Genomic DNA, 27,128 nt, shown 5'->3' on the forward strand with positions numbered 1-27,128 from the left:
TCTCATGATGTTAACAAATGGAGTGTAAGTTTTTCAGAAGAGGTGTTGGGGACCACTCAGTGGTGCTGTGGCACCGGCTGACACACGAGGGACACAGGAAAGCCCCCGCCATCGTCGCCTGGGGGAAAACCAGAGCCAGGCTGTTCTAGAATGAGTGCCCGCCACACGTGGCAGGTGTTGGTTTGCAACCCTCTTGGGAGTTTCCGGGAGAAATGTGTAACTGGCCCCCGTACGGGGGGCAGAGAGAAACCAAGAGGCCGGCCGCTCCAGGTGTAACAAGCCAAAGAACTTCTGTAGGAGGCCTGTCTCGGGTGGGAGGATGAAACAGATCCCTGCAGCCACCCTCCAGAAGTTTCTGTGGAAGCCTCAGCAGTTCACTCACGCATGCTGTACACACGTTTTCGGTCCCACGTCACCATCTCAAGGCTCCGTGGGCAGGAAAGGTGAGCGGAGTCCATATCCAAGGAGGGAAGAGGGTGAGGAGCCTCCGGGTGTGTGGGGCCAGCTCACAGGTCGACTGGCAGTCACATCTTTTTGAAGACCTTCCCCAACAAGGACCACAGACGGATCCTCGTGAATAATTGGAGATACTCCCAGAAACATTCACAGCTTCGAGAGGAAATGGTGGGTTGTGGGATTACTGCTGTGACGGGGTGTGGCTTTGGAGGCCATCGCTCACTCACTGCCCTTTCGTCCTCAGCTGGGTGTGCTCACCGGGCCTGCACTTTCCTTCTCTTACACCCGCATGTTGCAGCTGCGCACAAAACCCGCCAGTACTGTCTTTGCTTACAGATGCACTCCATTCCTTTCTGATGGTCTCAGAAGACAGTATTTTGGAATAAGCAGCAGGCCACCATAGGAACCAAGTGCTGTTTGTTCCCAGATGTGGGTTCCTGATACAGCTCTCATTTGGGCCAAACTTGGGACAGTGCTGCTGACATCCCAGAAGTCTGGAGTCCCTGTCCCCTCAGACATCAGTGAGCCCCGACCCCATGTTAGCACCGACCTCCTGCTCCTCACCTGCCTCCCTGCGATGTGGGCTTGTTTTTGGTTTCCAAAATGCTGCCCTGCATCTCAAAGGTCAAGTGAAATGCTGCCGGAAAGGCAGGTCTGAAGATGAGAGAGGCGGCAGCACCAACTTCCCTGAGGAAGGAGGGGAAGGACCTGCTACCTCCACGTCAGGTCCTGGCTGGTCTGAGGATCCAGGGCTCAGACTCGGGTTCCCATGCGTCATGCACACCGGAGGTCAGATGTATCGCCTGTCACTTGAATCCTCTGAGAAGCCGGCACAGCCCCTGGCATGTCGCAACTTTCTAGAAAGTGCCGTGGGGCTGGTGCATCTTGGGTCTGGGCCTTGGCCCCTGGTGGGTACACGCCCAGCAAGGCCGTCAACCCCAGGAAACATCACCGTGGAAAACACTTGCCACCGCTGCTGCAGCATTCTGGCAAGTCTGGGCTCCTGTTTTCTTTAAAACATTCACAATAGCACCTTGAAAAACCAGTAAAATAAAATTTTATTTTGCAGTTATTTCCAAAGTTACAGAGAAATGGATCAGATGTCCCAATTAGTTGCACAGATTGCAGAAAATGTTCATTACCACCTCACAGGAAGTTTCTCCTAAGTTAACAAATACTTGGAATGGACACATCACGTCTAAACAGTTTCATCCGTAAGTGTAAAGGATTAACAGCCAGAGGCAGACTAAAGTGTCTGGTATTTTACTGAAACAGGATGCTGGCTGCACTGTCGCTCTCCGGTCCCCTCCCTCACCCATCATGCTCCTCTGAGGTGCCGGGAAAGGCCTAACAACACAGGGCAGTTCAGACCCAGCGGTGTCACGGGTGCAGGACTCCAGACTGAGTGGTTACCAAAGCAAGAACCCAGATGAATAGAATCTTTAATTGACAAATATTTAAGTGATAGAGTTTTAAGAAATGAGAAGAATGTATGACAAGTTCTGAATGGAAGCACTGGTGGCCCCTCCTCCGTGGAGCCCCTCGTGCCTAATGGACTTTGCCGACAGCCTCGAGGGGCTCATGTGGCCAACAGCGGTCACAACCAAAGACGCCTGGGCAAACTGGCCGTAGTCCCCGCAGACAGCGTCAGTGAGGCCCCGTCCTGGCAGACAGGGCAGAGAACCCCAAGAGAGAAATCAGGCTGATCTGCTCAGGATGATTCCCTTTTCCATCCTGGGCCGAAGTACAGACCGAAACGCCACATTTTAGATACTAAAGACATTCGTGCTTTTTCACCTTCCTCCCCGAGAAACAGCATCACCGCAGCAAAGCCTGTGGAAGGAAGATGGGGAAGGAGCCGTGTCCATGGCGGCATCTGTGCAAACCAGGCTGGGGACCTGGAGAGCAGGTCCTCCGGGCAGCCCTCAGGAGCGGGAGATCTTGTCTGGAGGCATGAACCCCGTGTCCCCGAGGGCCCTGAGCGCCACTCGGCCATCAGGCCGAACCACCAGGTGGGTGATGCTGCCATTGTTGAGAGAGAGGCGGAGCCAGCCTTCTGGGGGGAACTGCAGCGCCCTGGAAGAGAAAGAACATGCTGGAACAGGGGGCTCAGTCACCCCTCAGACCTTCCCGGGGCCAGGACCCGCAAAGGGAAGGGCTGGGCAGACACCAACCCATCGAGTCAGGGGACCAACCCAGCTCAAGAGGTGCAGGTGAGTCAGAAACACACGGTTTCTACAGGTGAGTGTGGCTGATCTCTTTCCAGTGTAATCAGAAGGGGGCAGGGGGCGCCAGACAGTGCAGAAGACCCACTCCTGACCCGCTCACTGCCGGGAACCGGGTGGTGTAACCCATAATCCTTAGAGCAGTGTCTTCTTGTTCTTAGAAATGCTTTTTAGGCACGATAGTTGCTGAAAAGCCCAGTGTCATAATGGCTTCCCTTTGAGTCATCAGACGTCCTTTGAGCCCTGAATGTCCCAGTGGACGAGCGCCATCCCGGCGGCTCACCCTGCGGCCGACAGCCTCGGGGAGAGCTACCTTAGTGCTGCTTTCGAGTCTTCTTCACGTCTCCCCCAGGCTCTGCAGGGCCCTCATGTACCATGACGGGGATGCTCTGGTTCCTTCTAGCCCTTTGTCACATGGGCCACCTTTACGCCAAACCCACGATTACTTCTGTGTTTTCAGCATTGGGGTCACTTCCTAATGGCCGCCTACGTCAGCCTACCCCAGGCCGTGTTAGAACATGGTGCTCACACACGGCTGATCCACGCATGCCAAGAGCAGCAGACAGGAGGGCACGGAGGAAACGGTGTGTTGTACACAGGAGCTTCCAGACTACTCCTTCTGGGGGCACTTTAGCTGGAGGGTGTGGAGACCCGTCTCAAGTCGCCCTCCATGTGGCCTGGCGTCCCTGTGCACCCTGCCCCGGATGCTCTGAGCTTTTCACCAGAGGCTGTACGCGCGCCCACCCCCCAGCTCTGGCGACAGGCCCGAGGGTCAAGCAGGGTCAGCAGAGACCCTAGGCGTAGGTTTGGACGGCACCACAGGCCAGCCGCTGGGCTGTGTCCTGTCCTGCTGCTGCCATACTTGTCATCTCACAAGAAGGGGAAATCCCACAGCTACTCAAATGCCTGACACACATTTTCTGGTGGGTCCGGGGGCTGGCTGGGCTTACGGCTATTTCACATTATGCACTAAGTGAGCTTTGGTCAGATACGTAAGCGCCAGCCAGCCTAACCACCTCCAGAGCCCTCTGACACGCAGCTGCGCCTCAGGGCAGGCGTCATTCATGGGGGCTCCGGAACCTACTATAGTGCCAGGAAGTGAGGCCCAGCAGCCAATGCTGGGGCAGCCAGAGCAGCGACGTGCTGATGCGTTATGACCCATGGCGCCAACTAAAGATCTGTGAGTCCATAATCCTACAAACAAACCAATGCAGAGTGAGAGTGAGCTCTTACAAAAGAATCTGAATGAAGAAATGCAGAATGAGGGAAACACGAAAGCACCGTCAGGCAAATGCCACCACAGGATCTGCTGTGGCAGGACCCACTGGTGGGTACTAGGTACAAACAGTATAAACTGGAAAGAGAATGTTTGCACTGTCTCCCAAGATGGGGGAAATAGACTGTACGGTGCGAGGAGTCCAGGGCACACAGAGCCCTAAGCAGGTGGCCATGTGGGTTTCACCCAGGAAACACCACTGGCCAGGCGGCTGCGTCTGTACTGTTTCCTCACCGGCACACGATGTAGCGGATGACATTGGCATGGCAGATGAAGATCTCATAACTGTCCTCCTGCTGCTTGGCGTCTGCCCGGTGGATGTAGTTCCGGAAGGCGGCCTCGATCCGGGCCCCATCTTCGTAATACTGCTGGGGGCAGAGTAGAGAATCTTAAGCATAGGGGCAGCACGCAGGCCACAGGTCGAGGGGTGTGGAGAGAGTGAGGGGGTGGAGCAGGGGGTGCTCCCCGGGGGAGTAGGGGTTTTACCACAGCCTCTGGCTTCCAGTGGGACACGGGTGGGTCAGGCTCAATGGGGGCGCCTTCCCTCAGCAGGTCTGTGCTGACTTTGGAGACGCCTACAGGAAAAGCAGGGACTCAGGTTACCCCTTCGGGAGAGGCTGCCCAGAGCCCTCCCATCTCAGTCCTGCCGCCTAGGGGCCTGGGGCGGCAGGGCACTCACCTGGCAGGTGTTTGCTGATGATATCAGTGGTTTCGATGGCACGGGTCATGGACGAATGGACAATTTTATTAAACTTCAAGCCCAAGCTTGCAAGTCGGAGCCCCGTCAGTTCAGCCTGTTCACGACCTTGAAGGTGAAACACACCAGAGAATTCCATGTTGCTGCAGCCCCTCTTCTGTTTACAAATACCCCAGTCCTCACCCAAGTACCATGAGGGTTGGGGGACAAGATGAGCAGGCCCTCCTGGGGCCTGGGCCTAACTGGGGGCCAGGCACTCAGCAGGTTAGACCAATGAGATAATCCAGTTACCTTCAGCCCCATCCAGAAGAAATGTTGAAAACAATGACCAAGGTTGAGGCTCGCTGAAGTCTAGGTAGGGTCCTGTTTACTATTTCTGGGTCCCTCATGCCACTTTTATTCAGTTTTGCCCAAAGATGGAGTCGCAACGTGCCACCGATCCACCAGCTGTGCAATCATCACAGATGTCAACACATAAAGACCCGATGGCCTCAGAGTGACCAGCACAGGAGGCTGGAGAACAGACTGCCAAACCCTCTATGCCATCTGAATTTTTTAATTCGCGCACAAATGGGTAAGTGCAGCGCAGACCACTGTGTACTTCTCCTCCTGGAGTTTCTTCTACAGACATGCTTGCATGCAGCACACGGTGGACAGGCATGCCCGGCAGTGCTGCTCACGACGGCCAGAAACTGCAACACGCGGCACTTCTGGCCAGTTATAGCGGCTGTCACCCGGTCTCGTCGGTTTATCACAAAGCCGACTCTAAACAGACCTGCATGTGCAGACACAGGGTCTTCAGCAGCAGGCTGTGAAGCACACAGGGTGCACAGTAGGCACCCACAGGGCGTCGGGGGTACAGAACACCTCTGCTATGCCTCAGATCTAATCGCTTGCAAGCCTCACCATCAATTTTTTAAAGCCGAGGGTATTTTCAACGACTGTCTTGTGTCAGTCGGGCTGACGATCACTGTTAATGACCGTGCTTGAATCTTGGCCAGGCCCCTGACACAGGTACAACGGAGCCCGGTGCGACCAGCACGTACCCAGGGGCGTCAGCGTGCGGTCCTTTTCCTGGGAAGCATCCACATGGTACTGGGAGTGCCTGATGAGGAAGATGTGTCGCGTGGCCTTGGCTTTGTAGTGGTCCAGCCTGGAGGCCAGTTCTTCTTCTCCAGATTCCAGGTTCCTCTTCCGCAGGTTCACCAAGGACAGCGGTTCTCGCCTAATGTTGAAACAGGAGAGGGGTGCCTGGCTGGCTCAGTCGGTTGAGCGTCCGACTTCAGCTCAGGTCATGATCTCACGGTCCGTGAGTTCAAGCCCCGCGTCGGGCTCTGTGCTGACGGCTCAGAGCCTGGAGCCTGTTTCGGATTCTGGGTCTCCCTCTCTCTGCCCCTCCCCCACTCATGTTCTGTCTCTGTCTCTCTCTGTCAAAAATAAACATAAAAAAAATTAAAAAAAAAAAACCAGGAGAGGTGTCATCTTTGTGACCCCTGTTCACAACTCAGTCTGGAGATTTCCGGCAAGCCAGTCTTTCTGTCTTAGGAAAGCACAGGGACAGGCCAGTTGTCCTCTGCCTTCTGCCACTGGCCCCTGAGAGTCCCTCCTCCCAGAGCACATCTCATTTACTGCACAGACCCAAGCACCAGGCCTGTTTGGGGTGATCAGCGAATGAAGCAGACAAGCGAAGCCCTCGTGCTACCTACGTTCTAGCGAAGACTGGTAACAGCCAGGTGGTCAGTGACATGGAGAAAATGAAACCAGGTAACAGGAAGGGGCAGCGGAGGGAGGGCTGGGGGAGTGCCCACAAGAAGGCCAGTATGAACTTGCTGACACAGAGGAATGACAGCCCCTGGCCATGTGGCTACTTACAATCAAGATAATGAAAGTTAAAATAAAACTCCCATTTCCCCAGTCACGCTAGGCACACTTGAAATGCTCAGCAGCACATGGGATAGTGGCGATCATGGTGGACAGTGAGGAGGAAGACGTTCCCAGCATCATGAAGTCGATTGGGTGGCACTCTTGGAAAGGTGAGGAAGAGCTGATGGGAAAGTGGGAGGACAGCAGCAGGAAAGATGCTGAGAAATGACCAAATGTCATGAAGACAAGCATGTCTGGTGGCTCCCAGAACTGAAACTAGTAAGAGCTAAAGGTCTATGTCATGGGCAGAGCTAGGGAAAGAACATACTCAGCTGAGACAGTGGTGAAAGCGTAAGGTCTGGGGGGAGGGGTGGCGACTCAAGGGTTCTGCAGGGCAAACCTGGGGTGCCCTAATACAGATAGGCTGAGATGCCACATGGGTTAGGGTTAGGGTTAGAACCTAGGGCTGAGCCAGAGAAGACCCCTGGGCATGGCAGGCACAGACACAGAAAGCCCAGACTGGATGAGGTTCTTCAGGAAGAGGCTGGAGAATTCACTGGATGAGGTCCTGGAACTCTCCAGCACAGACAGCATCCCCCTTCATAAATCTAGACTTGGTGAACAAATACAGTGTGTCAGCCTCAACCAATAAGGTGAGTCCAGTGCTGCTGCAAACAGAGTCAGAGTCCACCTTGTTTCCTTAAAAAGCCCTAAGAAATTCAGAAGTTGTACTGATGTTTAAAAAAAAAAAAAAAAAAAAAAAGGATATGACCCTGATCCAATCATGAGAAAAACAGACAAATCCCATTTGAGAGGCGTTCTATAAAATTCCCGATAACCATCCTCAAAATGGTCAAAGTCATCAGAACAAAGAAAGTCTGAGAAACTGCCAGTCAAGAGAAGCCTGAGGAGACATGACTAATTGTCACGTGGGATCCTGGAAGAGACAACAATAACTGAAAACTGAAGAAACCACAAAAAAGTACAATCGCTAAAAGAAAAAAAAAAGTAACACAAAAATATTGGTTCACTTATTATGACACATAAACCATACTAAAGTAAGATGTTAGTAAAAGAGGAAATCAGGTGTGCGGTATACAGGAACGCTTATTATCTTTCCAATTTTCCTGTAAATGTATTCTAAGTCTTTATTTTAATTAAAGGTTCTAAAAGAAAATACCCGTGAAGTTCTTGATACAACTAGGCTGCTAGTCAATACCAGTTCTGTGCACTCATTCAGATAAACGACAGAGGAGGAGCTGGGGTTGCGTAAACCATCCCACAGTGGCCACCTCCAGACTCCAGACCAGTGCTGTCCAATAGAAACAGAACACCAGCAACAAATGTAAGTTTCCAAAAAGCCACCTTTAAAAAGTAGAATGGGACAGGTGAAATTTCAAAAGTTTACTTTATTTAATCCAACGTGTCAATACCACCACTGCAACACATAACCTATATTAAAAAACCTGCACTGCTTTCATTTTTAAATTTAAATTCACTAACATCAAATAACACTAAAAAATATTTCCTGATCACAGGTGCCACATCTCAAGCGCTCGATAAGCACGTGTGGCCGATGGCTCACGCGCGTATCCAAGACGCACATCTTCCCCGCACACAGGTCCCTTGAGGGGCCAGGCTAGCATCCTTTGGGCCCCTCGTCCCCATTTCGCTCAGCTGGGAGGCAAGGATCCTCCAATCCGCGCGTTCAGAAGTCGAGGGAGGGAAACGAAGACAGGGAGATCTAAGCCCTCCGTCCACCGCCCACCATCGCCGCCCCGGGCTCCCCGGTGCGCAGGCAGCGCACTGCTCTCTCAACACGACCCCCGAGGCAGCCTCGGCGGCCCGGGCCGGCGGCGGGGTCTTGCGGCACAGCCGAGGCTCCGGGGGCCGCAGGCGCCTCCGCCCGCCCCCACAGCCGGCCTCGCGGCCAGATCCGGAACACAAGCCCGCACGCGAGCCGGTCTCGCCCGCGCCTCGGTGGAACCAGCCGTCTCAGACCCAACGGGACGGCAGGCGGCCCGCAGGGTCCCCACCGCCCGACCGTCGACGCGCCCGACGCCACCGGCGGGCCCCGCACCTGTCCCAGTTGGAGTCCCAGACGCCCGGCCCGGGGCGCGCGGACCCCGCCCACGCCGGCGCCTCGACCACGCGCGGCTCCGCGTCCCCGCCCGCGCGGGGCTTTCCCACCGCCACGGCCGAGAAGAGCACGGCGGCCGAGCCTCCGGCCAGGCCGCAGGCCGCCAGCTGCAGCGCCTGTCGGAACGCCATGCCCGCGCCCGTCGCGCGCCGGCTCCGCGCAGGCGCTCGCGGGAGGACGGCGCGCCGCGGGGGACACGATTCCTCCGGCGCCCGCTTCCGGCCGGCTGACAGCGCCGGGACGGAAGTCCCGCCCCGGCCAGGCAAAATCAACTTCCGGAAACAAAGTGGAAGGGGTGTGGTGCGCGACGGGGCTGAGACCTTTTCCCTGGATCCGGTGCGGAAGGCCGGCGTGCTAGTCATTCCTGCCTTCGGACGGCGAGCGTTCACGCGGCGCCTCCCGTTTGCCCTGCGCTGCCCGCGTGGAGCCTCCTTCGGGAGCCCGACGGGAGCGCCAGAGCCAGCGGCGGGGCCGCGTGTGTGTGTGTGTGTGTGTGTGTGTGTGTGTGTGTGTGTGTGTGTGAGACAAAAGGGGGGACCGCGGGTGTATGTGTGAGAGAGGGGGAGGGAGCTGCGGGTCGGGGGGGGGCGAGGGTGTGTGCAACGGGGCTGCAGGGTGTTTGTGTGTGTGAGAGAGCGCCACGTGTGTGAGAGGGCGGTGCGTGCCGGTGTGTGTGAGATGGGGCCGCGGATGTGTGTGACAGGGCGGGGGGGGGGGGGGGGGGAGGGGGAAGGGGTGTGGTCACAGGGGTGTGTGACCCCGCAGGGGGCGGGGGGGGGGGTCTACTCCTTCGGGGCCCCGCCTCTGGGAGTCCCAGCCTTGAGGCCACGAGGAGCTAGGAGAGATGAGGGAGCCTTGCAGAGAGAACCTAGTATAACTAGGAAACCAGCGAGTTTGTTTGGTTTTACTGCGGTAAAATGCATGTAACAAAATTGACTGTTAACCAGTTTGGGGTTTTGTTAAAAGGTGGGTTTTTTTGTTGTTGTTTTTGTAAGTAATCTCTACACCCAACGTGGGCCTTGAACTTACAGCCCTGAGATGAAGAGACCCATGTTCTACTGACTGAGCCAGCCGGGTGCCCCACCATCTCACCCAGGCGTCAGGTACACTCACATTATAGTGCGGCCACTCCACCATCCAAAGTGACACTGTCTGCATTAAACACAGACTCCCTATGACTCCCCCCAGCCCCCAGGTCCCACCTTTCCCTTTTCTGTCTGGAGGAACTTGACAATTCTAGGGACTTCGTGTAAGTAGAGTCACACAGTATTCGTCCTTTTGGAACGGCTTGTTTCACTCAGCATAGTGTTCTCAAGGTTCATCCGTGTTGTAGCGTGTGTCAAAGTTCCTTTTTAAGGCTGAATAATATTCCACTTTATGCATATATCACATTTTGTTTATCCATCATCCATCACTGGACACTGGGTTGCTTCCACCTTTTGGCTGCTGTGAATAATGCTATGAACTTGTGCAATGCTATGAAAGTGTGCAAATATCTCTTCAAGTCCCTTTCAGTTTGGGAGGGGGGTATGCACCCAGAAAAGGAATTGCTGGGTCATCTTTGCAGATTTTTAAGTAGGAAATTGACATGATCTGACTTACACTTTTTTAAATGTTTCTTTAAGAGAGAGAGAGAGAGAGAGAGAGAGTGTGTGTGTGTGTGTGTGTGTGTGTGTGTGTGTGTGTCATGGGGAGGGGCCAAGAGAGAGAGATTGAGAGATTGAATCCCAATCTAGCTTCACACCCAGTGCAGAGCCCAATGCGGGGCTCAATCTCATGACCTCAAGGTCACGACCTGAGCCAAAATCAAGAGTTGGAAAAAATCACTCTGGGTTTTGGAGAATGCATCTGTTCCACAGAAATACCCAGATCTCTGTTTAAACATGGTGCCTTGGGGGCGCCTGGGTGGCTCAGTCGACTGAGCGTCCGACTTTGGCTCAGGTCATGATCTCACAGCTCATGGGTTCGAGCCCCACATCGGGCTCTGTGCTGACAGCTGGGAGCCTGGAGCCTGCTTCAGATCCTGTCTCCTCTCTCTGTCCGTCCCCCATTCGTGCTCTCTAACATTATTTTAAATAAATTAACAAACAAACAAACAAACATGGTGTCTTGAAACCATACATTCATGCCTCTTTCTTCCAGAAGGCTGCTTACTAAAATGATAGTAAAAAGATTTTGAAAGAAAAAAAATTAGTCCACAGGAAGAAACAAAGCAAAAAGATCAGTTGACAAAATTTTGGAAGCTGGGAATCAGATCACCTTTGACCTGAGAAATGGAGCATCAGTTGCCAGTATTGTGGGGAAACCAAGAACAAGCTCAGTTAGTCCAGTGAGTCTGGAAGAATCTGGGAGTTACAGGCCATAGCCCCACCTCTTAGGAAGGGGATAGGGTTGAACAAAGGAGGACTGATTGAAGAGCCTTTAAGAGACTGTCGTCTGCACACCCTCCGTGACCTGTACCCTCAGGTGAATACCTCACCTCCATCATGGCAGAAGACATTCATTCCGGAGGATTTAAACCAGAAGGACTGTGGATCTGAGGACACCAGACCACGGAGACAAAGATACAGCAGTACAGCTGAGATTATGGAGTTCACATACTAATAGGACCTCTAACTCTTTTCCTCTAGTTAGCCACAAGAATGTTGGCCACTAGGCTTATACCATGCTCTGCTACAACCACGACCCTTCTGCTGGGCAAGAAATTAAAGAATTCCTCTCTGGGAAAACTGACCAGTCTAAGAGAAAAGGCCTCAGTTACTGAAAATGAGTCATCTCCAGCCAAATTGGTCAGCCCACACTGAGGGTACCACCTGAGTGTCTCTGACTCTTAAACACTGATGTATGATTAGCAGACTTTGGGGGAAATCCTGATTGGGAGAAAGAGCAAAACAGGAAGGAAAGAAAAAAAAAAAAACGTGAACCCTGAGAAAATAGAAACAGCATATGCAACAGAAGAGAGATTTTTTAATATAAAAGTAAGATCCAAGGGTATTGTAGCTATGAAACAAGAATGGGATATTGAGAATGAGAAAAGGTGAGAAGGAAGATTAACAAATGAGTGATAACAGAGCAGAAAATCCACTGAAAGGTGGCGTATGGTTCTCACAGGGCGAAATCCTGCTCTAGAAGGGCCCTTTTCCAACGGCTCCACGGAGGTAAGCAGTTGTAGAACAGATTTAACCACAACTTTTTTTAAAGTAAAAAAAAAATCTGAGCCCTCTAGCCACCCATTTCTTCTTCCAAAGTGACAGCAATTATTCTGAGAAATTAAAACCATCACGGAAAAGGCTACATTATAGTTTATTGTTGTCCTAATTCAATTCAGGGTGACAAGTGCAATCATTGCTACTGCATTTTACGACTCTGAGGCAGCATCACCCGAAGACAGTTTCTACCTTTTTAAAACACAAGATTCTTAACACTAACAGATTGTTTCGCCATCTTGAACCACGTGATCTGGAGTCAGCTACAGTCTTGACCAGGTGGTTTCTGCTCTCTCACCCTAGGCAGGTGTCCCTACACAGCTGGGTGTGTTCACTCCGGGCCATCTTCACTTCCCCAGAGAGGCCAGGTAGATGTACCAGAACAGAGACACCAGGTTGGCAACAAGCACCCGGAACTGCCAAAGCGAACACAGGCCACAGTGAGCGAAGTCCTGACTGCGCTTCCCAGGCACCCATCCCCCAGGACTGAGCCCATCCGCCTACTACTGTATTCACTGAGCCTTACTTTGTACTGAGCACTGTGCTGGAGGGGTGAGCGGGACTCTGCCTAGCCATGTTACAGGCCAGGAGGGGAAACTGACGAGAACTGTCCCACATCCTCCTTCGCTGAGCACTAGCTCCTGGCTTAGCTTCCCAGCCCAGGACTGGTCAAGTGGTGGCCTCACCCAGCCCGCTGGTGGCCGCCAGCCCCCCCACCCCAAGCCATTACCCTGCTTTGATGCTCTCATGGATGTACTCCCACCTGAAATGCCTTTAGTCAGGGAGTCTCCCTGGCATATAAGCTCCATGAAAGTAGCGGTCTGGTCTGTCTTGTTAATCACTGTACCCCTAGAGTTTAGAACAGTGGGGCATACAGTAGGTGCTCAGTATTTGCTTAATAAGCTTCACTGCCCCTGAGGCACTTGCCTGCGACCACCTCAAATGGAAACCGTGACCATGGCCTCCTGGCGCTCTGTCCCCAGGGTGCCCAGAAGGGTTCCATTTTCTAGGCTCTCCTACTGTCCCATCCTCAGACTCCTTCACATCCTCAGCCCTTCTGCCTTTCTGTGTCTATTTCCTTTGCTACATACATTAGAATGTATGTAGGGCCCAAAGCCCTCATTGCCTTCCCTTCCTGTTCCTTGGTTATACTCCCTGGCAAAGCTCCATTCTCCCTGCTCCCCTGCCACCCTGGGGCCCTAGGTCCACGCACACGAGGGGCTCCAGTCGGCTCCCTCTGCCGTCCTCTACAGGCTTGCCCCTCCTCTCCCCTCCAAGTACCCATCCTACCTCCTTTTGCCTCAGTGTGGCCCCGCCCTGGCCTCTGCCTTCCCCAAGGAAAGAGGTATGGATGGGAGGTCACCAGTGAACAGGCACCACTCTCTTGTCTTAGTAAAGAAGAGCCTCTGTCCAAAGCATCCCTCTGCCTGTGTCCAAACCCCATGCACCCTCTTTAGGGTAGAATATGGCCTCTCCAAGCTTCAGAGACCCTCTCCTATCACTTCTCCCCACCTCGTCACACACTTCTTGAGAGAACTTCGCAGACTTAACGATTTCTTTTCTCCTTCCCCACCCACTGCTCAATTCACAGCAGTCTGGCTTCAGCCCTCACGGAGCCACTGAAATTGCTCCTGGGAAGGTCACTGATGAGGATTGTTGTTAAAGTCAATGAAACTAACTGATTTTCATTTTCCTTTAACTCCCTGCAGTGACTGTGGTTGTGTCACTGCCACCTCTGGTTTTCTGCTACTCCTTGGTGTGTGTGTGTATGTGTGTGTGTGAGTGACCACCCGGCCTGCACCTCCCTCCCTCTTCCCATCCTTGCAATGGAGCTCTGCTCCAGGGGGTTCTGCCTCAGGTCTGTCTCTCCTTTCTAAAGCAGGGGGAAACCAAGTAGGTTACTTAAATGGTGTGCAAAAAAAGCTTGAGGCTGCTCTCCTTGGAAAAGGCCTGTCAGAGTGGCTAGCCCTTGCCTGGGCTCTGGGAACTTAGAGTTCCTGTGGGTTCCTACCTTTCCCCAACGGATAAGAATGGCCTCTGTGCTTAGACTGCTGGCTAAAACAAAGCAGTTCTGCTGAGCACTGACTCTTCCTTCTGGGAGTCTGGAATTCTGGTAAGCACCAGGCAGAGGGTGCCTATGTGACTAGCTCTCCCCCAAGCCCCAGGCACTGGGTCTTTACAGGGCTTCCCTGGACAGAAACGTGGCCTGAGTGTTGCTGCGTTTCGTTGGTGGGTGAGAGCTTGCCCTGCGTGACCCTCACGGGAGGGAGGGAGCGTAGGAAGGCTGCAGTGGATTCCTAAGATGCAGTTGCAAATCCTTGCTCTGAGGCTGTAATACACCCACGGCCTTCAGCAGACGCTGTGCCAAGCCCCGCCTCCAGATCTCTAGCCCTGGGCGTGGTCTTGGGGCTGGACACAGGTGGGCTGTCCTCGGTGTGTAAAGACGGCGCAGGACCGCGGGCCCCTCAGCCTTGCCCTGGTGAGCTCTTCCTGCAGCTTAGAGCCCCTCCAGGCTCCCACCGTGCTGAGTGGAGGCCCAGTTTCAGCAGCCTGCCTCGGGCCGCGACCCCCGGTGCCCAGAAGGGCTGAACCTGGTGCGCGGCGCCCCGACAGCATCCCTGCCCCCAGGGTCCTGCCTGCCGCTTGCCGCTCAGGGCTCAGGCGCACGCTGATGTCAGGGCAGGTAAGGCCGGACTCGCCTCTGCCCCACACCCTGCTGGGCACGGCCACCGCTCGGCTCCCGCACGCAAGCCCAGCGGTGACCCACGGGGCCAGGCACTGGCAACGCTGCGCCCCTGGAAAACTCGAGCTGTCCTGGACTGGAGGCTTTTCAGAAATGTTTCTGGGACCAAGGGATGAGGTGTGGGCACACGCTTCGCCCGTCCACATCCAAAGCTGCTAATGATTCCGCGCGGAGAGAAAACCACCAATGGTTCCAAGAAGGAACAAGGCTGGTGGAGGATGAGGCCCCCTCGGGCTCCGCATGGTGTCAGCTGGCCCTCACCTGCAGAGGGACGTAGTTGATGTTGATGAACTGCACTGGGGTCCAGACTCGCCAGTTCATGCGCAGCGCCGGCCAGAAGCTTCTCCTTATCTGGACAGAGAGAGCAGCTGCGTCTCTCCCCTGGAAAGGAGAGGAGTGTGGACAGTAAGTGATCACCACTGCCCTCAGAACTGAAGCGGGGGTGCCACGGTCTGGAGGGCCCCAAACCCTAACACGATGGTTTTGAAAACTGTGGATTTTGGGGCGCCTGGGTGGCGCAGTCGGTTAAGCGTCCGACTTCAGCCAGGTCACGATCTCGCGGTCCGTGAGTTCGAGCCCCGCGTCGGGCTCTGGGCTGATGGCTCAGAGCCTGGAGCCTGTTTCCGATTCTGTGTCTCCCTCTCTCTCTGCCCCTCCCCCGTTCATGCTCTGTCTCTCTCTGTCCCAAAAATAAATAAACGTTGAAAAAAAAAATTTAAAAAATGAGCCCCAATAAGGTGATTCTGAATGTCATCTGAAAGGATAAGTGCATAAAAAATAACTATCTTGAAAAATAATAACAGGGGAGGCCTAAATTACTGAAGATTTAAAAAATACTCTATGGTAATTAATACTAATAATTATGGTAATTAAAAGCTAAAAAATAAAAGACATACGATGGAAATAGAATCCAGCAAAAGATAGAAGAGTCCAGATAATGGCCTGTACATATGAGAATGGCAGTATATGATAAAGTTGACACTTCAAGGCACGGGATTGTTTGATAAATGGCAATGAGATAATTTGCAGTTGAAGTGGAAGAAACAAGCCAAGTGTATCTCCCACATATAATTAAAAAAATAAGAATACTGGAGGAAAATATAGAATATTTCTATTATGTTTGCATTTGTCAAAATGCACATAATATCATAAGAGTAAAAGAACAAAGTTTAAGAGAATATTTCCAGTATCTTCCTTTAAAGAAACCCACAAAGAAAAAGAATCACATATTTGAATACATGAATTTTTTAAACTCCTGCATGGAGAAACACACTATAAATGAACTATTTTTGTAACTTCAAATGTTTAACTTTATATGAAGTTAAAAGATAAACACCTAGGAGCGCCTGGGTGGCTCAGTCGGTTAAGCGTCTGACTTCAGCTCAGGTCATGATCTCATGGCTCATGAATTCGAGCCCCACGTTGGGCTCTGTGCTGACAGCTCAGAGCCTGAAACCTGCTTCGGATTCAGTGTCTCCCTCTCCCTTTGCTCCTCCCCTGCTCATGCTGTCTGTCTGTCTCTCTCTCAAAAATAAACATTTAAAAAAAAAAAAGACAAACACCTAAAAAATGGGGAAAATATCTGCAATTTGTATCCGGCAAAGGATTGATCTCCTTAATATATACAAACACACAATCAGTGAGAAAAAGCCTACACTGATAGAAAATAAGCAAAGTTCATAGAATATAGGAGGTGTATAAAAAGATATTCAACCTTATAAAGATGTATATGTTGTTTTTACATATCAACCTGCAAACTATTTAAAAGAAAAATATAACCATGATTGTCAAGAATGTGGGGAAACAAACCTCACGTGGAGGAGAAAGAAGCTCTGGGGTCACAAAGCCTGGGTCTGACTCGATTCAAGGGCTCGTAAGTTATGAGAACTTAAGCCATGGGCCTCAGCTTTCTCATCTGTAAAATGGGGTTGCCTTGTGGCTCAAATGACACGAAGGGCTCAACGTGGGGCTTGGAACAAGTGCTCATAGATGTCTGCCGTTTGTATTACTATGTACCACCACAGGGAGGACACGTTGAGGACAGCCTTTTTGGATAAGGGACGGACATATGGTGGACTAGCAAACACTGTGTGGTCCAAACATGATGTCTATGATCAAGAAATGCTAGATGTCGGCACAGCGCAGGGAAGAGAGAAAGTGATATTTTAACAGAGTCGTATGCTGACACTTGCGGTGAGCATAGTGTAATGTATTGAGAAATTGAGTCACTGTGCTGCACACCTGAAACTAACATAACATTGTGGGTCACCTATATTCAAATTAAAAAAAATTTTTTTAATGCAGATGCAGAAGCATCTATCGTGTGTGTGATATAACGTGGTCCAACACAAGGCATTTATGTTGGGCGCTTTACACACCTTGGTAACATACGATACGTGGATTTAGGGTTTTTGTCTATTAATGAAAAATATATTCCTTTCATAGCTAGAAGGAAAAAAAAGAGACACTCCTGTACCTTCACTTCTAATGTGGGTATCCTTTGCTTCCTACCTCAGGTTTTCTTTTCTTTTTTTTTTAACTTTTTTTTTAACGTTTTATTTTATTTTTGAGACAGAGAGAGACAGAGTATGAACAGGGGAGGGGCAGAGAGAGAGGGAGACACAGAATCTGAAATGGGCTCCAGGCTCTGAGCTGTCAGCACAGAGCCCGACGCGGGGCTCGAACTCACGGACCGTGAGATCATGACCTGAGCCGAAGTCGGACACTTAACCGACTGAGCGACCCAGGCGCCCCACCTACCTCAGGTTTTCTAACGGCTTCCCAAACACTTCTTCTTACTATCAAGGACTTACTAGCAATCATGGTTGAGATTATGCATCTTTCCTGCTTCCCCCGCAAGGATCACTTTTGGCCACAGGGGCATTCTCTTCAGTAATAAGACCTCAAGGTGCTGCTTCAAAATAAAACCTGCAGAAGCATTTGCCTGCTGTGATTGGTTGGAACGATTACTTTCAGGGCAGAATGTGATTGGTTGGAACGATTACTTTCAGGGCAGAACAGGACACATCTCAGGCACACAGTGGACAGAGAGATGGTGAGAGGCTGGAGGTGTAGTGAACTGGGAAGGGTCTTAGGCTGGGCACGTTAGAACAGACATGCCTAGTCATTTGCGTGAACACACCTCCTGTGGTGAGTTGTGAGGTTTTCAGTCTATGCTGGTCTGTTAGCCTCTTCAGAGCACTTATGATGTTCAGGCACTGAATTAGCACAGGCTTCTGCGATACCATTAGGGGCCTGAAACTTCTGTGTCGTGAGTCCCATAGACCCCCTTCTCAGAATACTGTTTATATAACATATATAAGATTACCAGGGAACTATACTGAATACAGCTACCAAAATATTCAGAAAAGAATCTTATTGGGGTGCCCGGGTGGCTCAGTCGGTTAAGCGGCCGACTTTGGCTCGGGTCATGATTTCGCAGTCTGCGAGTTCGAGCCCCGCGTCGGGCTCTGTGCTGACAGCTCAGAGCCTGGAGCCTGTTTCAGATTCTGTGTCTCACTCTCTCTGACCCTCCCCCGTTCGTGCTCTGTCTCTGTCTCAAAAATAAATAAACGTTAAAAAAAAATTTTTTTTTAAAAAGAATCTTATGATAGACCAGTATATGTGCTTCCTTAACACATTCAGTGACAAGACTTGAAGGCAGGTGCAGGGGGTCCAGAAACATAAAAGATATTTTGGGATGTGTGATATCAAGACCTCTGTGATTTCTTACTGCGGACCGACAGGTACCGCCAATATGACTGGGGTTTGTGTCTGACATTCATAAAAACAAGAGAGAGAAGTTTCAATTTTGGTGTGCTGGAAAGTTCACAGACCCTCTGAATTCCACCCACGGATGCCAGGTCAAGAATCGCTGTGCCCCGCAAAGAGCTATCGCAAGTACTATGGCAGCGACCAACCTCCAGGAAGTTCATGACGAGGAGAAACAACAACAGGAAGGCCGGTGCAAAGAGGAGGCGGTCCAGGAGGAGCCTCTTGACCCCAGCCCAGGGGACCTCAGAAGGGATCCAGTGCTCCATGAAGAGGTAGAAGAAGTGACTCAGTGGCCCTGTGAAGAAGAACCTGAGGCCCCGCAGCGGGGGTGAGCAGGACTGCCATTTCCTGGATGTGTCCTTCTTGCGTCCAGCTTCACCCCCCAACCCCAGGTCCTAAGCCCTGCTCCCTGGGTCCCCCATCCCTGACCACACAGGTATGTGTGGTCCTTCTAGAAAACAGGCTTTCTTTGAATCTGCTTCAAGCATTGTCTTTTGTCCCTGATAGACCAGATCCCCCCTCAATCTTCACGCGGCCAGCTCCTTCTCAACACTGTCAGCTTGGAGACCTCCTGATTGTTCTGGACAACGCACCAGCTGCTGTCTCAGCCACTCTCAATTCCAGGTCCTGTTCCACTGCCTTCATAGCATTTATCACTACATGTCCTCATCTCATTTGTTTAGTCACGTGGTGCCCTCTTCGCCCTGCTACAGGTACGCGTCACAAGACGGATTGTGTCTGTCTCATCACTGCTGTGTCCACAGTGCCTAGAACGTGGCCTGGCTCAGAGGAGGTGCTCAGTAGTAAGTAAGTGGGGGCACCCCTGGTATTAGAGCTTCTTAGCAAACCCCGTTGGGTAGTTAGCAAGAGTGAAGCCTGGTGCTGGGCACTGGCTTGTCTGTCCTGCTACTGTGCATTCCCAAGTGTAGAATGCTTGGGACAGAACTGAACCCAGCCACACCATCTGCTGGTAAAACACATCCACATTTCCGTAAGATTCAGCAATAAAATGCGGGGTAGGGACCTAAGGGTCTTCTCATTTTTGACACTAAAGTCCTTAAACAAGTGGTTCTCAGCTGTGGCTTCCTGTCCTGCCACAGGTTATGTGGCCGGGAGCAGGTCCTCAGTGAGAGGGAACGGAAGTCAACGCCATAAACCGTGAGTGGGTGAGGCCTCTCAGGTGATCCTGACTCCCTCCTTCCCTCCAGGAGGATTATGGCTTCTCTTTATCTACATTACAGGACAGCTGTGGTGGCTGCAACCAGCGGGCTTCCGAAGACGAAGGGATATTTGTGAGTTTTAGATCAAAAACAAAACACGACTTCAAAATAATCCATCTATACAAACACTATTGTTGGCCAGAGAATGTGATGTGGATTTAATTGGGTAAAACTCCTGAATCTCTGTGTTCTTTGCAGTTCCAAAAGTGATTCTGAAACTGGACATTTTTCAGGATTCCTAAGTATTTATTTTCTGGTTGTTTAAGCTATGAAAATAACAGAAGCAACTGCAATATTTGAGTAGTTTTCCTCTTTCACGGTCTTTGTGTCTTGAAGTCTAATTTAGGTTCAGGTGAATTATCTGCCCTCAGATCTCTTGGCCCAATGAGGACAGCCACCCCCACTCATGTGATTCAAAATGAAAACCATAAAACAAGTTAATGTTATCCATCATTCTGACTTTTTTCCCATGATTACTTCAACACTTTTTAAAAATTATTTCTCAAAATTAGGTTATTTCAGAGACTTGGTCTTGATACCCTAGCTTTGTCATGGTTAGTCTGCTCCTGGTTAGATCAGCCCCTTTGTGAAACTCACCCATAAATGGCGTATCTGAGAGGCCCGCTGACATCTAGCTTTTGGGAGTTTTCTTTTTTCCGCTGCTTCGCCATCATCTGGGCCAGGAAGTTCCCAAGTGCTGACAAAATGCCACTGTGGACAGAGATGTCATCAGAAAACGGGGGCAACCAGCAAGAGGGGGGCCATTCCTGCATGTACTTAGCGTGGCTGTTCTGAGATCATGGTGGGGTGTGTAGAGAGGAGTCCTTTTTTTTTTTTTTTTTTTAACGTTTATTTATTTTTTTGGGACAGAGAGAGACAGAGCATGAACGGGGGAGGGGCAGAGAGAGAGGGAGACACAGAATCAGAAACAGGCTCCAGGCTCTGAGCCATCAGCCCAGAGCCCGACGCGGGGCTCGAACTCACGGACCGCGAGATCGTGACCTGGCTGAAGTCGGACGCTTAACCGACTGCGCCACCCAGGCGCCCCAGAGAGGAGTCCTTTTTAAAGCAGGTTTTTAGTTTTAATTTTTTATTTTAGAGAGAGCGCAAGTGGTAGAGAGGGGCAAAGGGAGAGAGAGAGAATCCCAAGCAGGCTCCACACTCTGCACGGAGCCTGGCGCAGGGCTCAATCCCACGACCCTTGGGATCACGACCCGAGCTGAAATCAAGAATCTGACGCTCGACTGAGCCACCCAGGCGCCCCTAAAGCAGGTTTTTAAGGCAGCCCCAGTGTAGGGTCCCTATGTCAAAAGGTGGGCATAGCAGAACGAAAGCCAGGAAAATCTGATCCGTGGACTGTGTCTGTGCCAGTGCCTGGCTGTGATATTGTACTACACTTTTACAAAATGTTACCCATGGGGGGAACTGGGCAAAGTGTGCGAGGGATCTCCCTGTATTCTTTCTTACACCTGCATGTAAACTACAGTGATCACAACAGAAATGTCAATAGAGAGGTGGAGACAGGTCCAGTTGCTCCAAGGCTTGGTCTACAGCTACCTTCTGATAAGCTCTGTGGGCTAAAAATGTCAAAATTCTTTGTATGGGTGATAAGCACCTTCTTGAGCTGATCCTTGGCTACCTCTTTCTCATCTGCTTCCTTTCTCGGCTTTTCATGTCTCCAGCAACACAGTCTTCCTTCCGCCCCTCCATTATTAGCTTGCTCCTCCCTCGGGATCTTTGCACCTGAAGTACCCTCTGCCCAGGGAGATTTGGCTCCCCTTGTTCCCTCCCTTCATTCAGGCCTCCCATTCAAATGTCACCTTCCCCCGACCACTTCATCTGTGCTATGTATTTATCTGTTTATCCTCTACTCTTTCACTTGAATAGAAACGCCTTTGAGGGTCCCTACCCTCTTGATTGCTGCTGATGCCTGACACGCAGGAAGCATGCTGTACCTACTTATGAAAAGCTGGCTTTAACAAAAGCGGACAAACTTATAAAATTAAGTAATTAAAGTAATGGAGGAGGACGATGTCTCATAAAAAGTTTAGTACCCCAAATCAAAGGGTGCAACTGACCAGCAGACGGGGGAGGGGAGAGTGCGGAGGGCGGAGGGGGGTTGTCACCTTTCTGCCGAATGCAAAGCTGACTAAAAAAACAAATCTTAACACGTCGCGCCTGAGCCACTCTAACCTTAGAACAAGCGCAGGTCAGGCTTCGACCGCCCGCGGAGAAGCTGGGCCGGAGGTCACCTCCAGGGCCGGAGGTCACGTCCAGGGCAGGAGGTCTGCCTGGAGCCCTTCGCTTTGTGCCTTCCTTCGGCCTGGCCCCTGGTAACTACTTGTGAGGACCGAATGCACCAAGCCGCCTATGCTGAGCTCTCGGGCTAACTGAAGGCCTTTGGGAGGTCATTTTGACACCCGGACATTTTGCCTTTCGCACTCAAATCCCTGCACAGGATGCATCTACGTGGCTGGGTCCCCGAGGCCGGCCGAGCTACGGGCCGCCCCCCGCCCGGTCCCGTCCCCTCCGTGGCCGTTGCGCGCCGACCTGGTGGCTGCCTTGGTGAGCACAGGGTAGAGCCGCAGAAGGCGCAGGTACTGGGCGAGCGCCCGCTGCGGGAGCGCCCCGAGCCCGGCCTCCGCCCGCAGCTTCGACGCCGCCGACGCCATCGCCTCCCGCGCTCCGCGCCCTCCGGGGCCCCACGACCCCGCACCAGGCGGGGACGGCCTGACATTTCCCGCCCCGCCGCGGCACGCAGCGCGGCCGGGGACAGACCCCGCCTTGCGCGGCGACCGCCTCCGCACACTTTTCCCTGAGTCCCTATCTGGCCGCCACCCCTCGGGCGGCCTTGGCCATTGGAGCTCGGTGGGGCGGGGCGGGGCGAGCCTCCAGAGGGAGCGGCGGGCGCTTCCGGTCTCTCGCGAGAGTTGCGGGGAGCGCGCCAAATTTCTCCGGGAGAGCCGGGGCGGTGCGAGCGCGGCGCGATGGTTCTGAGGAACAGCGGGCGGCGGCGCGCGGAACCGGGCGCGGACGGCGAGGCCAGCCGGTGAGGGGCGCCGGGCCGTCCGGGCGGGTGGGCGGCGGGCGTTTGGGGCGCGCGGCCGCGGCGGCCCCGCTCAGGACGCCTCGGTGCGGCGCGTCGGTCCCGGGCTCGCACTGGGTTTCCGTGCGCTTCGCTCCGAGGTCTGTGTGGGAACGTCTGTGGTTGGCGACGTGGCGGCGCAGCAGGTGGGGCCGCCTCCCTGGGTTTGTAACGCGGGCCGGTGGGGGACGGCTTCGTGCAGACCGCGGCGTGTGCGCGCCCCTCGCTCCGCTGCCGACTGGTGCAGACCGAGGCCTTGCGGGCGCAGGGGGTGCGGAGGTGGGGGGGGGGGAGCGCGGAGGCTGAGCGGGCGCGGGGCGCGGGCCGAGTTCCCGGAGCGCTTCCCCGGCTCTCCGCGTGGACGGAGTGGGTCGTTCGAGTGTTTGCTTTCAGCGAGCGCCGCTAGCGTAGGATCTTCCCTTACAGACGAGAGACATACTCCCTTGTATTTGTGTTGACCTTTGATGAGTATCCCAAGTGCTGTTTATTGAGCACCCACTGTATACATCACGTGCATCATCTGACTTAATTGTCACGCTCGATTTTGGTAGAACTAGAATCCAGGCCACATCGGTCATCAGGACTCTTGCTTTCTTGTGTGCTGCGCTGCCGGCTTTGCGGGCTCATTGTTGTGGTGGATAACGTTGATTTCACTTGACAGACTGATACATTTCAGAACGGTCATTTTAACAATAAAAATACAAAGAAACAGCTTTTTGAGTTAATTGTAGATTCGCAAGCAGTTGTAAGAAATGACACACATGGGGCGCCTGGGTGGCGCAGTCGGTTAAGCGTCCGACTTCAGCCAGGTCACGATCTCGCGGTCCGTGAGTTCGAGCCCCGCGTCGGGCTCTGGGCTGATGGCTCAGAGCCTGGAGCCTGTTTCTGATTCTGTGTCTCCCTCTCTCTCTGCCCCTCCCCCGTTCATGCTCTGTCTCTCTCTGTCCCCAAAATAAATAAACGTTGAAAAAAAAAAAAGAAATGACACACAGATCGCATGCACCCATAAGCCATATGTTCCCCCCCCCCCCCCCCCCCCCCGGGGTAACATCTTAGTTGCTAAAGCACAAGGTTGCAACCAGGAAATTGACGTGCATGCAGTGCATGGACACTCGTGTGTGTGTGTGTGTGTGTGTGTGTGTGTGTGTGTATCTGTGTGTGTGTATGTGTGTGTGTGTATCTGTGTGTGTGTGTGTGTGTGTGTGTGTGTGTTTACTCGTGTGTGTGCACATCGTATGTGACCACCACCACAGTCAAGGCGCAGAACAGTTCTAGCCCACGGATCCCTCCTGCTGCCCTTTTGTGGCCACAGCCGCCTCCGCTCCTCCCTCTTCCTCATCCATGCCAGCCACTACTCTGTTGTCCACTCTGATTTTACTCCAGGGATGCTATCTCAGGGGAATTGTGAAGTGTGTAATTTTAGAGGGTTGGCTTTTTTCACTCTGAATAGTACCCTTGATGGGTAAGTTTGTTCCTTCTTATTGACCAATAGTATTGCATGGGAAGGATATAGCCTAGGTTGATGACTCACCTGTTAAGGAGTCCCTGGGTGGTTTCCACTTTGGGTTATCATGAGTGAGCTGCTAGGCACAGTCACGCACAAGTGTGTGTGTGTGAATGTGAGTTTCATTTCTCCGGGGTAAATGCCCAGGAGCGCAATGCTGGACTTCGTGCATTTTTAGTATCCCATAAGGCAGCAGTGTCCAGTCACGATTGTTTTTTTTTTAAGTTTTTTTTTTTGTTTTTTTGTTTTTTTTTAGTTTATTTTTTTAAAGAGAGAGCGGGGGAGGGGTAGAGAGGATCTGAAGCAGGCTCTGTGCTGCCAGCAGAGAACCCGATGCGGGGCTCACACTCCCAAACCATGAGATCATGACTTGAGACAAAGTTGGACGCTCAACCACTGAGCCCCCTCAGGCGCCTCACGATTGTTTTTATTAGTGCTCTGGTTACAGAGTCCAGCGTGTTTTGAGGATCCGGCCTATCGTGTTTCCCATGACATAAGTTGTTTTAATGAGTTGTTTTGCCACATGTGAGGTGTTTTGGGGGATGCATCTCCTGTGTCACATCCAAAATGGTTACACTGGGTGGACGGAGGATTGTGGGAATAGATGGCGTCACGATTGCTGAAGACGAATTTCCCTCCTTTCATTCAGGGACGATGGCCCCTCTTCCTCTGTCTCGGCACTTAAGCGCCTGGAGCGCAGTCAGTGGACAGATAAGATGGACTTGCGGTTTGGTTTTGAGAGACTCAAGGAGCCTGGTGAGAAGACGGGCTGGCTCATCAACATGCACCCTGTAAGCGCCTGGGCTTTTTCTCGGTCCTCGTCCCGCTCAGGAGGGCAGCTGCACCCCTCGGAGCAGCCTAGGCCTTGGCAGAGTGGGGGATACAGGTGGAGACGGCATTGTTTGTAGCTCTCCTGCTTCCCTCTTTCACACCGCTGGGTCGTGTAGGGGCTACTGGGAAGACCAGGGTGAAGGGTGTGCCTGTTAACCTATAAGAATGAAGTTTTCAGGGATGAGGGAGGGATCGAGAGAAATCCTCATTTGAAAGGTGTTGCGCTGCAGTTCTCGTGAATGGGGCTGCGGGATGTTTATGCGGGGGCGGGGCAGGGAGAAAGGGTTTGTTTTTGTGCTCAGTTTCCCAGAGAGTGAAAAGCAAGAGGGGTCTTGGACTGTGCAGCGGGTAAGGTGCCTGTGCTGGCTGGTTCTCTCGTAGACCGAGATTTTAGATGAAGATAAACGCCTGGTCAGTGCGGTGGATTACTACTTTATTCAAGATGACGGGAGCAGATTTAAGGTAAGCCCCTGAACCCCAAGAAGCTAAAAGCCACTCAAGTGATGAGGTGTAGCTGGGTCCAAAGTGGTAGCTGTGAGGAGAGGGGGTTGGGAGGTGTCAGGGACACGGGTCCCTTGGAGCCACATGGGTCACCATTTAGGATATCATAAGAGGAGCCAGCTTGGACAGACTGAAAGAGCAGTGTTGTCTGTCTCAGACTTTTGCCCCTGCCATATGTGCAGCTCTTAATTTCCTGCTGCAGCACCTTTTTTTTTTTTTTTTTTTTTTAGTTTTTTTAAATATTTATTTATTTTTGAGGCAGAGACAGAGCATGAATGGGGGAGGGTCAGAGAGAGAGGGAGACACAGAGTCTGAAGCAGGCTCCAGGCTCTGAGCTGTCAGCACAGAGCCCGACGCGGGGCTCAAACTCACCGACCCTGAGATCATGACCTGAGCCAAAGTCGGAAGCTCAACTGACTGAGCCACCCAGGTGCCCCTGCAGTGTCTTTTAAGAGGTGTCTAAGGGCAAGGGTGCATTGGATCCAGGCTGCTCACGAGTATAATAGCAAACAGCGTGTCTTCACTCATCTCCCTTTTTTCTTTCTTGTTGCCTCTGAATGGTCGGTGGCTTTCGCAGGTGGCCTTGCCCTACAAGCCATATTTCTACATTGCAACCAGAAAGGTAAGTGTGGTTAGTAGAGTCAGGTCACACGACCTGAGCCTCATGTTATGGGGAGCTTCGGAACTGAACGTAAAGGGGCCTCTAGAGAAACGGGCCAGGAAGACAGATTTCACTGTAGAAAGTCCTTTCACTCTGATCTCAATTTAGGGTTGTGAGCGAGAAGTTTCATCTTTTCTCTCCAAGAAGTTTCAGGGTAAAATTGCTAAAGTAGAGACTGTCCCCAAAGAGGATCTGGACTTGGTGAGTACCACTTGGCCCTTCCAGGATAAATGAGGCTGGGTCTGCCCTGCACACGGGGCGAGATGGGTGAGATGGGAGGAGGCCAAGTTTAGCACCTGTGGGGTGGTACGGGTGGCGGGGCTTCGGTGACTGTCCGTATGTCCTGGAGAAGTCCAGTGGCCTAGTTGGTGCCACACGCAGAGTTGGACAAGGTGCTTTGGACTTGCTGACTCTTCCATTCGTGGGTTTACCTTTGAGTCGTTGTCCCTTTATTTTCTTTCCCCAATAAAGTCTTTTTTCTCTTGAGCTCATGAGCACAATCTCTTCATTTTGTAGCCAAATCACTTGGTGGGTTTGAAGCGAAATTACATTAAGCTGTCCTTCAACACGGTGGAGGACCTTGTCAGAGTGAGGAAGGACATCTCCCCTGCCGTGAGGAAGAGCCGGGAGCAGGGCCACGCCAGTGATGCCTACACAGCTATGCTGTCCAGGTGAGCTTACCTGTCGTAAGCAGCCAGTGAGTCCACACGGACGGGTTCCTGTGTGTCCCGAGGGGCAAGATGGACGGGAGGTAGGAAAACCCAGTGGTGAAGTTACCGTAAGGATTGGCTTGTCCAGTGTGGAAGCACTTTCAAGCAATTAGATAGAATTTCTTTCTTTCTTTCTTTTTTTTTTTTTTTTTAAATATTTGAGAGGGAGAGAGAGCGTGAACGCACAAGCAGGGGAGGGCCAGAGAGAGAGAGAGAGAGAGACATAGAATCTGAAG

At 52.3% G+C, this 27,128-nt stretch overlaps 3 protein-coding genes and 1 long non-coding RNA gene across 6 annotated transcripts in view; 2 read left to right on the forward strand and 2 right to left on the reverse strand.

Moving 5' to 3' along the window:
• Positions 1-1,496: 1,496 nt before the first annotated feature.
• PGAM5 (PGAM family member 5, mitochondrial serine/threonine protein phosphatase) lies at positions 1,497-8,829 on the reverse strand. Of its 3 annotated transcripts, none has more exons than XM_086681355.1 (6): positions 8,598-8,828; positions 5,701-5,879; positions 4,637-4,762; positions 4,444-4,532; positions 4,192-4,322; positions 1,497-2,532 (listed from the first exon to the last, which is right to left on the reverse strand). In XM_086681355.1, the coding sequence occupies exons 1-6, from the start codon at positions 8,786-8,788 to the stop codon at positions 2,382-2,384; spliced, it is 867 nt and encodes a 288-aa protein (XP_086537481.1). In that variant the 5' UTR covers positions 8,789-8,828; the 3' UTR covers positions 1,497-2,381. The 3 variants fall into 3 exon arrangements, with proteins under 3 accessions (XP_086537481.1, XP_025774420.2, XP_086537482.1); XM_025918635.2 differs by having other exon boundaries at positions 4,192-4,325; XM_086681356.1 differs by lacking the exon at positions 1,497-2,532 and adding an exon at positions 2,550-3,875 and having other exon boundaries at positions 4,192-4,325; positions 8,598-8,829.
• Positions 8,830-11,943: 3,114 nt separating this feature from the next.
• On the reverse strand, positions 11,944-22,457 carry PXMP2 (peroxisomal membrane protein 2). Its single transcript, XM_025919869.2, has 5 exons — positions 22,151-22,457; positions 20,198-20,311; positions 18,527-18,689; positions 14,868-14,987; positions 11,944-12,279 (listed from the first exon to the last, which is right to left on the reverse strand). Exons 1-5 carry the CDS (start codon positions 22,270-22,272, stop codon positions 12,211-12,213), a joined length of 588 nt encoding a protein of 195 aa, XP_025775654.1. The 5' UTR covers positions 22,273-22,457; the 3' UTR covers positions 11,944-12,210.
• LOC147575211 (uncharacterized) lies at positions 14,909-20,212 on the forward strand. Its single transcript, XR_015242138.1, has 4 exons — positions 14,909-15,011; positions 18,470-18,708; positions 18,888-19,187; positions 19,622-20,212. It is a non-coding gene; the product is annotated as an uncharacterized LOC147575211 (long non-coding RNA).
• A 55-nt stretch (positions 22,458-22,512) lies between the features above and the next one.
• Positions 22,513-27,128, forward strand: part of POLE (DNA polymerase epsilon, catalytic subunit) — a 46,152-nt gene continuing 41,536 nt past the window's right edge. Inside the window, exons 1-6 of the mRNA XM_086681357.1 lie at positions 22,513-22,649; positions 24,839-24,980; positions 25,402-25,482; positions 26,099-26,143; positions 26,291-26,383; positions 26,699-26,853. Of these exons, the coding sequence (XP_086537483.1) occupies positions 22,588-22,649; positions 24,839-24,980; positions 25,402-25,482; positions 26,099-26,143; positions 26,291-26,383; positions 26,699-26,853 (578 nt within the window). The 5' untranslated portion in view covers positions 22,513-22,587. The remainder of the gene's footprint in view (positions 22,650-24,838; positions 24,981-25,401; positions 25,483-26,098; positions 26,144-26,290; positions 26,384-26,698; positions 26,854-27,128) is intronic.

The sequence above is a fragment of the Puma concolor genome, chromosome D3 (genome assembly GCF_028749965.1).
Source record: "Puma concolor isolate L17-30 chromosome D3, mPumCon1.1.hap2, whole genome shotgun sequence".
In the NCBI taxonomy this organism is placed as follows: Eukaryota; Metazoa; Chordata; class Mammalia; order Carnivora; family Felidae; genus Puma; species Puma concolor.

What these genes read in the sequence shown, in the direction of transcription:
- PGAM5 (XM_025918635.2), bottom strand. Translation starts at nt 8,788, where the DNA reads ATGGCGTTCCGACAGGCGCTGCAGCTGGCGGCCTGCGGCCTGGCCGGA. An exon ending in TGGGACTCCAACTGGGACAG is followed by an intron (nt 5,880 to 8,597) that starts GTGCGGGGCCCG and finishes TTTCAACATTAG; the next exon opens with GCGAGAACCGCTGTCCTTGG. An exon ending in CCGCACGCTGACGCCCCTGG is followed by an intron (nt 4,763 to 5,700) that starts GTACGTGCTGGT and finishes TTCACCTTCAAG; the next exon opens with GTCGTGAACAGGCTGAACTG.
- PXMP2 (XM_025919869.2), bottom strand. Translation starts at nt 22,272, where the DNA reads ATGGCGTCGGCGGCGTCGAAGCTGCGGGCGGAGGCCGGGCTCGGGGCG. An exon ending in CTCAGATACGCCATTTATGG is followed by an intron (nt 18,690 to 20,197) that starts GTGAGTTTCACA and finishes GCGGGGCCTCAG; the next exon opens with GTTCTTCTTCACAGGGCCAC. An exon ending in TCGTCATGAACTTCCTGGAG is followed by an intron (nt 14,988 to 18,526) that starts GTTGGTCGCTGC and finishes TCTCCTTTCCAG; the next exon opens with GGGAGAGACGCAGCTGCTCT.